The 14,822-nt window shown below is 26.5% G+C and overlaps 1 protein-coding gene across 1 annotated transcript in view; it reads right to left on the bottom strand.

Annotated features, from left to right (window-relative positions):
- Window positions 1-204: 204 nt before the first annotated feature.
- Window positions 205-14,822, bottom strand: part of LOC100207477 (DNA polymerase epsilon catalytic subunit A) — a 79,284-nt gene continuing 64,666 nt past the window's right edge. The window contains exons 57-63 of the mRNA XM_065787417.1: window positions 2,497-2,582; window positions 2,240-2,372; window positions 1,557-1,691; window positions 1,337-1,419; window positions 1,102-1,240; window positions 722-831; window positions 205-648 (exon numbers count right to left, since the gene is read on the bottom strand). Coding sequence (XP_065643489.1) covers window positions 591-648; window positions 722-831; window positions 1,102-1,240; window positions 1,337-1,419; window positions 1,557-1,691; window positions 2,240-2,372; window positions 2,497-2,582 — 744 coding nt within the window. The 3' untranslated portion in view covers window positions 205-590. The remainder of the gene's footprint in view (window positions 649-721; window positions 832-1,101; window positions 1,241-1,336; window positions 1,420-1,556; window positions 1,692-2,239; window positions 2,373-2,496; window positions 2,583-14,822) is intronic.

Raw genomic sequence — 14,822 nt, 5'->3', positions numbered from 1 at the left:
TTCAGGAATCAGTCGGTACTTTGTGAGGGTTCACCCCCCCTCCTCATTTTATTCGCAGAATCGCCTATGTAAATGTGCGTAATGGTATTTAATCAACCAAATTACATACATATATACATACACACATACATAAATATATATAAAAATAAGCACACACACATTCTTTGATTTTGGAGAAAAAGATTTTTCTATTAACTATAGTAATTTTGAGTGTTATATATATATTTAAAAAAAACATAATATACATTTTTTGTGTCTTTAATTTGGTATTAATAAATACACAAGACAAATCAAGATTTATAAACAAAGTCTGATGTTATTTGTAATATAATAATAATTTAAATAAAGACTAACGAGGTTCAATAATTAAAGATGCTGCTAAGAAATCTTGTGATCATTCTGGTAATCTATGTGTCAAAATGCGATTAAAGATAAAACGTTCATGTAATAACGATTAAGGGATAACAAATGTTCATTACACCGTTCGAATTTATTTCATTTAACATCTCCAAATAATATGTAATCTCAAATTATAAAGAAAGTTTTGAAATTTCATTTTTCTATGGTTTAAGATTCAGTATATTTGATATTCAATTATATTTATTGATGAACTCGATCATTTCAGATAAGTTTTCCAAGTGGTAATGCCTAAATATTAAAACAAAATTTAAAAAGTAATAATAATCAACTAAAAAAATTTGATAAAAAAAACTTTGCTTACTTTGATATATTTTCATAAATCTTTAATTTTTGCATAAATTGATCGCGTGGAATATTATTACTATAGGTACCAGCACAGTCGCAATACTTGGACATATTTTTGTCTTTAATCTTTTAAATAAAATAAAAAAGCTTGAAAAAATTTTACTTAATAAATTAAAAAAAAAATGTAAACTAATTTTTATTGTTGTTGTTAAACATGCCGTACATGTAAAACTTGTTGTTGGTTACTTACCTTTTTTGGTTTTACTAGCATACGTGGAAAACGTATTGATAATTCGAAACGTTTTATTTTATTAACGAATTTACGAGATTTGGTCGTTAATTGTCTATATTGATTTAAATAGCAATAAAGAAAAATACATTGAAACTAAGATATACCATTTTGCATTTAGTACACTTCAGATCTTGTAAGGTATACGTCATAGAGCGACGCATTAACATTGAAATAAGATGCTGTTCGATGACTTCTAATGAGTAATTAACACCACACTCAGGGTTAGAGCATCGAATACTCGCTCTAAAATACAAAACACATGTGGCAGTGCAACGTGAGTGCAAATTCATTTAGCCTATTGATCTTTTAAGAAAATTAGCAAATAAAAAAAAATCTAACGGTTGATTTCCTCTGGCAGGAGTTATACAAGCATCGCGACATAAATCTAAATCTCGACAGCTATTGCAGTATTCACAGATTACCTAAACCCACAAAGGATTATAAAACACTTTAAAGGACTTCTGTTTAGTCAAAATCAGAACTTAGGTCAAGTATTGCAAGAAATAAGATATTACAAGGGTAATCAGATATTATAAGATACATCAGGTATTAGACTCACCTCAGGCACTACCAGGGACATACATGGATCTTGAAAATTTGCTTCATCAGCAAAACTCCCAACACCAATCAACTTTAATAAATCCCTTTTTAATTTATCAACTTGACTTTGAATATTTACATCAAGACGTAAAACCTAAAAAGGTCTTCGTTAACAAAACACACAAGAAGTTTGGTAACCAATTAATTTTTACTATATAACATAATGAGTGACTTGGGATTTAATTTTACAGCTGCATTTATGCTTATTAAAAAATACAGCTGCATTTATGCTTATTAAAAAATACAGCTGCATTTATGCTATTAAAATTGATATTTATTATGCAGATATAAGTATACCAAGATTATTATTTATTTTTTTAATTTAAAAAAATCATCAACTATTATTATTTGATGACTGATTAATAATAATTTAAAAAAAAAAGTTTATTATTAGAATATAAAATTTTAATGAAAAATTTATAAATATTTTTCACTTTAAAAAATCATTAAAAATAAAATTAAAAAACTTTGCAACTTGTTGTTAAATACTATCATCACCATACGCATTAAACTTTCGTATCACTTCTGGAACACACACCAACTGCTTATATTTTGTATAAACAGTAATAAAATTAAATTAAAAGTAAATAAATAGAGTGAAAGGGTGTGACCACGCATTTAAGCAAAAAATTAAATACTAACTTGACAAACTGCTTTCACAAACTCAAGTGCTGGACTTTTCAAAGGTAGATAAGATCCCGCAAGTAAAGGAAACACTGGGTCACCATCTTTATTAACAGATGTTGAAACAGAGCGATGAATTTTTTGAGTAATGCTAAAGCAAAAAAAAAAAAAAAAAAAAAAAATGAAAAGACCTACATTACGATTCTTCCAGTAACCTTTTTTACCTAAGCACTTTTGAGTAAAATTCGACTTATGATTAGTCAAACCATACTTACCCAAATAATTGTTCAGTTAAAACGTTTTGAATTCTTTCTTGAGAAAACTGAACCATACCAGGTGTACATACTGTTTCTGCCATACGCTGTAAAAATGTATAAAAATATATATAAAGAGAGTTATTTTAAATTAATGTAAATTGGAAAAAAATCACTTATCAAACATTTACATTTTACACTGCGTTTTTTCATAAAAGACTTATCAAAAATGTTTTACTGATGAAACACAGTGTGAACTAAAAAATTAGATAATTGATTTTCTACTAATTTATTATATTTTTTTAAGAAAATTGAGCAGTCTACTATATAAAATACATTTGTAATTTGTGTGTGTATATATAAATATATATATATATACATATACATATATATATATATATATATATATATATATATATATATATATATATATATATATATACATATATATATACATATATATATACATATATATATATATATATATATATATATATATATATATATATATATATATATATATATATATATACATATATATATATATATATATATATATATATATATATATATATATATATATATATATATATATATATATATATATATATATATATATATACATGTATATATTTATTGATAAATGTTGTATATTGCTGGAAATACAACTCTTGTCTGTTTAAGAGTGATCAATATCTTTTTGAAAAAAATAGATCAAATAATATTAAAATATTTTAAATGAGAAAATACAACTTTATAATGGAACTTGAAGTTTCATGCCATTCGGCAATCATCAGCCATATTATACAAATATAAAATAAAAACCGTTATAAAAAATACAAACTTAGCGTTGCAACGGCATCTGACGTCAAGTGTACGTGATCAGATATTTGCTTATCGCCAGAATCAAAGTTAGAAAGTAAAAATTTTTTCCTATGCCTACAAGCAGAAACCAATTCACTTTTTTTATTAAGTAGTAAACCACTATCAAAATTCATAATAAAATATTTTTCACTAATGCAAAGGTTACACTTTTTTGTAGATAGATTATAAGATTGGCATCTTTTAATTATACTCCACTTAATTATAGGCATGTTACCTGCGTCTTTGTGTTTCCAGATTTCTTTGGAAAGTTCTGTATCATTTCTATACCTGATTGCATTAAATGAATTAAGGTGGTTTGGTTGTGTGAATTAATAATACAATATAATGTGTAAATTAATAGTAAAATAAATTTATTGCTCCTCCTGTTGAGCACTCTTCTCAAGTCGTTAAAAATGGAGAAAGATAACTTCAATTATTCAATAAAAAATATACCTATACCATCAAATAAAGAATACAAATTGCGATTGCTTAAAAAAACTGAGATATTGATTAAAAGGATGCGATGGTAGGCGTTTTTCTTCATAAATCACCAGTCTAACGGTATGAATGATATTAATAGTAATAGTAATAATTATACCAAATTTAATTCTTATGGTATTAACACACCACATTGTCCACAACAAATTAAAGATATGCGTGCGTTTGAATGCGATTTATTCAAATTAATTAAGAACATTTTTCAAATTAATTGAAAAAAGACATTTCTTCTATTCGAAAATCAACGTATACTTACGCTCACGCAGATAAAACATCAAATTTGTATAAATTATCAAAAGACAAATACAATAAGTTGTTAATGAACGCTACTACATCTAACTATAAAAAAACCAACCCTATTATAAAAGATCACATTAATAAAGAAGGAAAAACTATTCTAAAGAATCATGACGTTTTTAAAAAAATCAATATAAACAGTTCTTCAAATTGTTTCATTACATTAAAAGACCATAAACCTAATTTTTTAAATAATCCTACTGTTCGTCTAATTAACCCAGCTAAAAATGAAGTTAATAGAATAAGTAAGCATATTTTATCAGATATTATCACCAACCTAAGAAATATTTTGCAACTAAATCAGCGGAATAGTACACAAAATGTAATAAATTGGTTCAAAAACATCAATGACAAACATTTTTATAAATTCCTTATTTTCGACATTGTTGACTTTTACCCTTCTATAAATGAAAAGCTACTTACCGACTCTATAAACTTTGCAGAACAATACGTTTCCATTGATGCTGATCATAAATCTTTAATTTTCCACGCGAGTAAGTCTTTATTATTTACCAATGATCAAGTTTGGATTAAGAAATCGAGTGGTTTGTTTGATGTTACCATGGGTGCATTTGATGGAGCGGAAGTGTGTGAGTTAGTTGGTATTTTTCTTCTCTTGCGGATTTTGCAATTTTATAAAAAATCTGATTTTGGATTATATAGAGACGATGGCCTAGCCGTGTTTAAAAACGCAAGCGGTCCAAAAATGGAAAAAATTAAGAAGCATTTTACTCAAATATTTAAACAATACAACCTCTGTATTTCCATTCAATCTAATATGAAAGTTGTTAACTACCTTGATGTTACATTTGATCTTAATAACTGCACTTTTCAACCTTACCATAAACCTGATAGTACACTAAATTATATCCATGTTAGTTCCAACCATCCACCAAGCATTTTAAAACAATTACCAACCTCAATTGAACATAGATTATCTTCCAATTCTTCAAGCGAAAAAATTTTCCAAAAGTCTGCTCCTATTTATAAAGACGCATTAGAAAAGTCTGGATTTCCCACCAATCTCCAATATCATTCAAATCTAAATCCTTCTAATACTAATAAACGAAAAAGAAATATAATATGGTTTAATCCTCTTTTCAGTAAAAATGTGGTAACAAAAATTGGAAACCTTTTCTTAAACTTAATTGACTTACATTTTCCATTACATCATAAACTCCACAAAATTTTCAACAGAAACACAATAAAAGTTAGTTACAGCTGCATGCCAAATATTCGATCTATTATTAATTCACACAACCAACAAATTTTGCGCAACAAACTCACCACTAATGATATAAATTGCAACTGCATTAAGAAAACAGCAAGCCCGTTAAATAACAAATGTCTATCAAAAAATGTTGTATATAAAGCCACTTTATCATCACCTAATCCCAGTCTTACGGAAAAATCTTACATCGGTATCAGTGAAAACGCATTTAAGCTCAGATTTGCAAACCACCTTAAATCAATTAATGCAATCAGGTATAGAAATGATACAGAACTTTCCAAAGAAATCTGGAAACACAAAGACGCAGGTAACATGCCTATAATTAAGTGGAGTATAATTAAAAGATGCCAATCTTATAATCTATCTACAAAAAAGTGTAACCTTTGCATTAGTGAAAAATATTTTATTATGAATTTTGATAGTGGTTTACTACTTAATAAAAAAAGTGAATTGGTTTCTGCTTGTAGGCATAGGAAAAAATTTTTACTTTCTAACTTTGATTCTGGCGATAAGCAAATATCTGATCACGTACACTTGACGTCAGATGCCGTTGCAACGCTAAATTTGTATTTTTTGTAACGGTTTTTATTTTATATTTGTATAATATGGCTGATGATTGCCGAATGGCATGAAACTTCAAGTTCCATTATAAAGTTGTATTTTCTCATTTAAAATATTTTAATATTATTTGATCTATTTTTTTCAAAAAGATATTGATCACTCTTAAACAGACAAGAGTTGTATTTCCAGCAATATACAACATTTATCAATAAATATATACATGTATATATATATATATATATATATATATATATATATATACATGTATATACATATATATATATACATGTATATACATATATGCTTATATATATATATATGCTTATATATATATATATATATATATATATATATATATATATATATATATATATATATATATATATATATATATATATATATATATATATATATATATATATCTGTATATATGTGTGTGTGTTTGTGTATATATATGTGTGTGTATATATATATATGTGTGTGTATATATATATATATATGTGTGTGTGTGTATATATATATAAATATATATATATTTATAAATATATATATATATTTATAAATATATATATATATATATATAAATGATATATAAATATATATATATATATATATATATATATATGTATGTATGTATGTATGTATGTATGTATGTATGTCTGTATGTATGTATGTATGTATGTATGTATATATATATATATATATATATATTTAACCACTACCAAGTTAAAGTCAACACTCGCCTCACTTTGGGAAATAATCTATTTATATTCAATAAAATTATTTTCAATTTAAAAAATTAAAAAACTTCATTTTTTTGGGAAAAACAAAACAAATGAAACTGGTTTCATTTAAGTATTGCAAAATAAAACAGAACGTCGCTTAAAATTTTCGCGTCATAAATTGGTATAATAACAAGTTCGCCATTTTTAAATTCGTTTCCATTTTACTGTTCAAAAAATGTTACTTTTTACAATATTTTAAGATATAAAATATTATATAAAATCTAATATGGATAAAGTATTTATATTAGCCATGTATTGTATGTTATGGCACTTTCACATGATATTATCTTATATAATAAGTTTATAAAAAATCTTTTTCAGACTGAACTTAAGTACTAAAATTGAATGCAAAACGTGGATCTGGGCGACCAACAAGAAAAAAACACATAATATTATAACTAGACATCAAAGTGAAAGAGTTGGGCAACCAAATGAACTACCTGTTAGTGACCTACCAACAAATAAACAGATTATTCAATATGCCTATAAGGTCAAAACATAAATAATTAAAACTGAAAAAATTGATTCTCCTACCATAGTTTTAAAAGTGAGTGAAGAAATTTTAAAAGTGTGGAAGAACGTGAATCCAAATCTTCTACTAATGAAGGAGAAACCTCTATGAAATAAAGTACAAAGTACATTTCAAAAAGTAATTGCAGCTGAACAATCTAAAGTGTTTGTTGATTGGAAAATAACCTTTCAAAGTTATTTGATTTATAAGCATGCAGATGTGAACTTCCTCTTTTAAATTGTGATGACAGGTTTAGAGTTAATAATACATTTTCAAAAAGCCACAATGTTAAACAACATGTTTGTTTAAACAAGTTTGTGACTAAACTGCCAACAAACTTTACAGCTGTATAGTTTTTTATTTCTTCTCAATATATGGCATTATATTTTACTTTACATATTAGAAATCCTTTTAGAAATGTTCTATACAAGGGTTGCTCTAACAAGCACTATGTATGTCTCCGTGAAAAAAGCCAACAGGTTACATTTATTTATTATATATATATATTTTAATATATTTTAAATTATTTTTATAAATACTTTCTATAAGCGATAAAATGAATTTTTTTAATTTAACATTTAACAACCAGTTCTTGAACGAGAACATTCCAGTTCTCGAACGAGAGTACTTAAAGAATTAGAAAGTTAAGCAGGGTGTGTACATACATTGACTAAGGGTTTCGGTTTGGGCAGGCAATAAGTTGAAAAAAAAGTTTGTGTTAAAAAGTGTTTAAAAATATAAGCAAACCCTTATTTCGTTATATTCCGGCTATCAATTTACACAAAACTTTAAACGCCGGAATAGGTTTTTGATTCTATCATCTACCTGAAACAACACTCCATTCAGATAATGATTGTATCAGTAAAACTTATGATGTGGAAATAAATAACAATCATGATTATAAAAATCAGAATCATGAGTTTTTGCATAACCACTTTGTGATAAAAATTACACAGATTTAATTAACATTGCCAAAGCTGATATCATGTTAAAAGTTAGTGAAACTGCATCATCTGCCATAGCAACTGTTGATAGACTATACGATAGCAACCTTGATAGACTATCACATTATAACTCAGAATGACAGATAACAAATTATTACTGAAAAAAAGATACTTGACACTAAAAAGTGTGTTTCAACCATGATTAGTGGAAAACGCAGTACAGAAGTTTTTTATTTGAAAGTTATAAGAGTAGAGAGTAAAAGACAAAATTACATTTGCACATGTATTACTTTTTCTAAGAAATATTTAACTCATATTGAAACAAAAAATGGAAGAATTACAATGGCAACTGAGACACTAAAAACATTTAAAAAATACAATAGCATTAGTAGTTTAAAAGCCATTGTTCATGATAATAAATCTGCTAATACTGGTGCAGATAATGACTTAGTTGTGACATTAGAAAGGCTTTTAAACTGACATATCCATTTAATATGATATGCTTCACCAAAATGAGTTGCCGCTTCATCATGTCATAGCTGAAGTAGATGGTAAAAGTAACAATCCAAAGAAATATAAGGGCCCTATTGGTCAAAAACTTCTGCAGGTTATTGAATGATTTACCAATAGTTAATTTTGTTTTAATTCATTCAGAGATTGAATTGGAACAAAATCAATTTTATCTGATCTTGATACAGGTCAGCATAAACTTTATGAATACTGTATTGGAATATCTAAAGGTTTTATATCCCCAAAATATTCAATGAAATCTAGCACCTGTTTACCATGCCAGGTGGTTAACTCTAGCTTTAAGAATATTGATGGTTTATGTAAGAGTGAAGAATCCTACAGATGAGTTGTGCACAATTACAAAGTATATAATCCAATTATATTGTCCCATGTGCTTTGCCCGGAAAAAGTCTGGTCTTCATAAAGATGCTCCTGGACTTCTTTATAAGAATATCTCTTATTCTTATAAAGCCGAAACACGAACCTCTAAAAACAAGGCCACTGCATGGAGAAACAAGTTGAGTTGGGTACTACCAGGGATCTGGTGGGAATCAAAATCGGAACCTCTCGCTTATGAAACAAGCGTTCTACCACTATACCACTACCGCATTTAAAATTACAAAGTATGTAAGCCAAGTATATTGCCCCATGTGGTTTGCCCATAAAAGGTATGATCTTTATAAAGATGCTCCTAGACTTCTTCATAATACAATAAAGCTTGTTAAAAATTAGGCAGACAATATACAACAAATTGTTTTTCAAAATCTTCAAGGAAACTCTTATTGCTGTCTTCAAGAAAACTTTTAATATTTTTCGTTGCAAAATGATGAAAAAAGTATAAGAGCTCAAGCTATTAAGCAAGTTTTGCGCACATAAGGCATTCAAGAGAAGTAAATCCAGAAGTCAAAAAAAAATCAAAGCAAAATTAATTATGCCTATTAACTTAAACGCTGATACAAGGAGTGGTTTAGTTGATGTTTCTTTAATTGAGGTGGATTCTCCCACTTCTATTTAATTTCATCATTTAAATTAGAAAATCTTTTGGAAACTTTTAAAAAACCTATTATTACAGATTTACCAACAATTCACAATCAGTAGAAGGGTACATGAAGCTTGTATCAGAGGCATCAAAGAGTTTATGGTCAAGTGAAGAGACACAACTTTATCCTAACTAAATACCAAAGCAGAGCAGAAAATAAATGCAATTCATCTAAAACTGATTACTTTATATCTTTTTCATGAAAAAATGTTTGTTTTTTCAATTTAAATTTGGTTCACATACCTAAGTTCGAGGGCATCCTTTACTTAACTACTGTCAAGAACTATTTTTAAAAATGGAAAGTCTCTCTCAACCCTTAACTCCGAAATGCCCTTGCGCAGAGAAACATGTTGAACACGGTAATTCCGGAAATAAATGGGGGCTAAGGCAGCCAGAATCAAAATTTAAAAGGAGGCTATCGCCCCTCCGCCCCCTGTTCCTACGGTGTTTAAGATTATGTAGTAAATATTTGTTCAATAAAACTCAAATGTTCTAATGAAAAAAGTATTTGTATCAAAGTTTGTACTAAAATATATAAATATTGAGAATGCCATAAAAATAAATAATTCATTGAAAACAAAAAAAAAAATACTTAAAAACTTTAAAACCATTTCTCAAAATCACCCTTACTTTAATAATTGAGAATGCCATAAAAATAAATAATTCATTGAAAACAAAAAAAAATACTTAAAAACTTTAAAACCATTTCCCAAAATCACCCCTACTTTAATCAGTCTGAAATTTTCAAGATAGTCTTAGATTAATATGTACAACAAATCCCAAAGTGAGCCAATATGATCTGAGAAAAAAAGAATATTTTGGTAGTGGCTTAATATATATATATATATATACATATATATATATATATATATATATATATATATATATATATATATATATATATATATATATATATTTATATATATATATATATATATATATATATATATAAAAACACACACATACACAGGGCTCAATTTAATGGTCGGACATTGGACAATGTCTAGCTAAAACCTCAGATTGTCTGATCAATCTAAAAAGTAATCGGACATTTTGACCGACTGGAATTAAATTCTACAAAATAAAGCTTGGACGGGAATGGCATGCAATCGAATGCTAAAGCTGACCAGGCAAATGATTGTTTTGTTTACAACTTGACCACGACTGTTAAGATATTTTAATGATTTAAACGTTTCAGAAATGCGCTGAAAAAAGAAACGTTAAGCTAAACTAAAACTAAAGGAAAAAAACTAAAGAATAAGCAAAACAATTCCTTACAAAAAAAAAAAAAATTGGCTTTAAAATAAAACTAAAAAAACTCGAAGTGAAAGTTACTTTTTGTTACGTTTTTAATTGCATTTGAAAAAGATTACTTTTAAACTTATCATTTAAAATGTTCAATTAAAAAGTTACACAAAACGCTTTCACAAATTACTTCTATTGATTGTTTCATAAATGAACAAATTTTTTTTAAATTATTGAAAAGAAAAAAATATAATATTTTTAAGCTGTATAAACATTTTTAAATGTTGCACAAAATTTTTTTTTTTTTTAAATAACGTAGTTTTTTGAAACTGTAATTTTTGATCATTTCATACTTTAATTAATTATAAAAAAAAACTTTTAAAAAACTTTTTTTTTTCAATTTTTGTAAAAATAAAAACAAAACAAAATTTAACTTAATCATTATTTAGATTAACATCATTATTATCTTTTAAAACTTAATCTTTTAAAAGATCTTTAGAAAGACATGGAAAAATAGTTTTAAACGTTTAAATTTTTCATAAAAATCACATACCTACTAAAAAAAATTTAATATAACATTTAATTTACACATTATGCGTTTATTTTAAACAATCATTATAATTAATTTTTGATTTTATTTACAGCCTAAAAGTGTAAAATCAAAGCTTTAAAAAAAATCAATGATTAAAAGTTTTTTTATTTACGATTTTATTTATTGCATTTAAGAAATTGTTAAAACAGCCATTGTCAAAAACTGTAAAGAAAAAAAAAAATAAGCGTTGTCAGTTACAGCATGAAAACTTAAACCTATCTAAAAAAACACAATAATAAATTGAAACTATCTTATTTAAAAAACAAAAATCTGTGATGAAATATTCTAAATTATAAGGGAAGAAACTACAACTTCACTAGATTAAAGTTAAATAAACTGAATAGCATGACCAAGATTTCGATCACAAAACTGTAAAAATTATATTTTAAAGATTTGATCAGACACTGTCCGACCAAAACAAGTTTTGATCGGACAGTGTCTGATCAAAAAATTTGAAAATTGATTTAAAGCCAAGCCTGTAAATGTTAGTGAATGGTAATCAAGCACAACTATTTTCCGAAAAAAATTACAATCACCAAAGGAGAAAATGTTTATCTGTGAATGCGTGGAATCTGTAGAATGTGGCTACTTTTTAAAATTAGAAGTTAGAGATGAACCATATATGGAAGGAGGGGGGTGGCAAATGCATAGTTGTTTAAATCTACCATAGTGCTTCGAAGTATGACTGGGCTGACATGAACTCATAAAAATCTTTTATGATGGTCAATAACAACACATATATATTAGTTATACATAAAAAGAGAGTTTTTGTTTTATAAATTTTGAGAAAATTATATATTTGTACAGAATGTGTAAAACATTAGAAACTAATTTTAAATTTTAGTGATTGAACGTGACCACTTATTTAGACAAAAGCTTAAATAAACTTTTTAAGCTCTCTATTTTTAGTAAAACTAGAAATATGATTAGTCAAGCCATAATTAATGCCATTTAGACACAACAGTTCATCCTTCCAAAAATCTGACACACTTTCACATAAAAACCAGATCAAAAATGTACAAAGAGATGACTATACTACTATTATGTTTTTGTTATTTACACACATATACATCTAATCACATAATACGGTATTTGCTGCTGCTAATGCTGCTTCTCCATTGTGCTTTTTGACACATTGTGCTTTTTGAGCATTTAAAACAAACACAAATGACAAAAAAGTGTTGCTGAAATGAACTTTTTCACTGTTTTTTAATAAAAGATATTTGCTCACCTATTTAAATTAAAATATTGTTTGATTATTAAAATAAGTTTAATCACTTGATTTAAAACCATTTGATTTGTTTAGTTGAATTTTTGTTATTACTTTAGTTTGTCTATTGTAAAAACACAGTTTTAATTAAGTAAACTTTTATGATTTGAAGTTTACTCATTAACTAACAGATCAAGAAAAAAAATTTGTTTATCACAATTAATGTAAGAATGATTTTATTTTCTGGTAGTATCAACTTGTTTCTCAAAGCAGCAAGCTTGTTTTTCAAGGTTTGTGTTTTCGGAGTTAGAGTTGAAAGAGGGTTATAATCACACTGATAGAAAAAAAAAGAAGCATCCTCATTAAGCTTCTGTTATGGGGGAGCTGAATAGTAATTTAAAAATATGATTTACCAAGTGGATTTGTACTGCTAATTAACACCTGTGCCATAAAATTTGAGACAAGCTTTAAACTTAAAAAAAAACTTAAATAAACATGATAAGAAAAAGATTTTTGGTATATTAATAGAATAAAATGTGCAGAATACAAGAAAAGAAAAGTAAAAAAAATTTATCACTGGTCAAGTCTGGTCTTGATACCTTGTACAAGCATTTGTACAGCATTTAGGTCAAGTCTACTGGCACAATAACAAATCTGATCCTCAAGAATTGATATATCATTTATCACTGTGACCCCTTGTGAGTATTGCCATCAATATAAGTAAATATTTTTAAATTTTAAAACGTCATAATACTTATCAATGTCTGATGTCAAATTTTAATCATTTGAATATAATGTATTATTACCAGCCAGGGCGCTTATAGACAAAGTAATAAATGACTCATCGCCAATAAAAAATTTGTGGTCACGATTTTGAATAAAGTCAACCACATTTTTGGCCACCCCAAAGCCTCTGCTCAGGAGTTCTGCCTGAACTTTATTTTCTTTTATAACAAAGAATTTTTAAGAAAGATTTTTTAAAACATTGTAAGATTAAACCTTTAAACCTTCCCATTTGAAAGCAGCCTTTAAAAGTGACACACCCTTCAATGGTTAAATGTTTTTAACTTTTGTGGTTAACTTAATGTGGTTGTTTTGTGAAACCTTCTTCTACTTTTAACATTCCGACCCAATTGTTTATTTTGATTGTAACCATGGCTTATTTTGATTGTAACCATTCATATATCTATAAATTCTAGCTTTGGAGTAGTCTTTCATCTTGAAATGGTTTCCATCTTGTTTTCCATCCACGTGTTTTCCATCTTCATGCTTTTTTAAATTAAAACTATACAAATAACCTTTTAGGGCTTGTTGATTTAGCATTTTAAATTGCTATTTAAACAAAACATATTTAGTCAATTTATATACTATTTGATAGAGGAAAGATAGAGCTTTAATTTGATACCAATTACTTATTTTTTATCAAACTTACTAATGTTTTTATTAATGATACTTCAATGAAATAATGTTTATGTTAATGATTCTTCAATGTGTGTAAGACTATTTCTATAAGAACTCACAAAACCAAAAAATATAAAAAGATTTGTGTATCACTAAAAGCCTCTTATTCACAAATCTACTAAGCATTTTTTGATACCACAAATAATAATGATTTGTATTATGGGTCCTAACGATTGACTTATAAAATTTTATGCATGTTTATATTCCAACATTTAAATTTTTAGGATTAAGTATAAATGGTTTTCTTTGTTATTCTAAAAGGTTATGAACTATTAAAATATATGGCAGAGCAGGGCATATCGGGACATAGAGGCATAATGGGACAGTTATGCCTGAAGTGATGTATCCAGCTAGAAAATATTTCTTTTCAAATTTTTTTTTGATAAAACATTTCAAATTATTGCGCTTTATTATTGTAAAAAAAATTTAATTTTAGAAATTCCAAAATGCATTTAAAGTACCCAAATGCATAAGTAAGTTTGCGGAATAAAAAATTTGCGCATTTTCTTAAGTGATACAGCAACAAAAGATTTATCTTCAACTATTGCAAATTTGCTTTATTTATAAAAAGTTTAAACTTTTCAGACAGTATTTTTTAT

Source organism: Hydra vulgaris, chromosome 01 (genome assembly GCF_038396675.1).
Source record: "Hydra vulgaris chromosome 01, alternate assembly HydraT2T_AEP".
NCBI classification, from domain to species: Eukaryota; Metazoa; Cnidaria; class Hydrozoa; order Anthoathecata; family Hydridae; genus Hydra; species Hydra vulgaris.
Note: the sequence above shows the minus strand (reverse complement) of the source record. Positions and strands in the feature narration are given on the sequence as shown.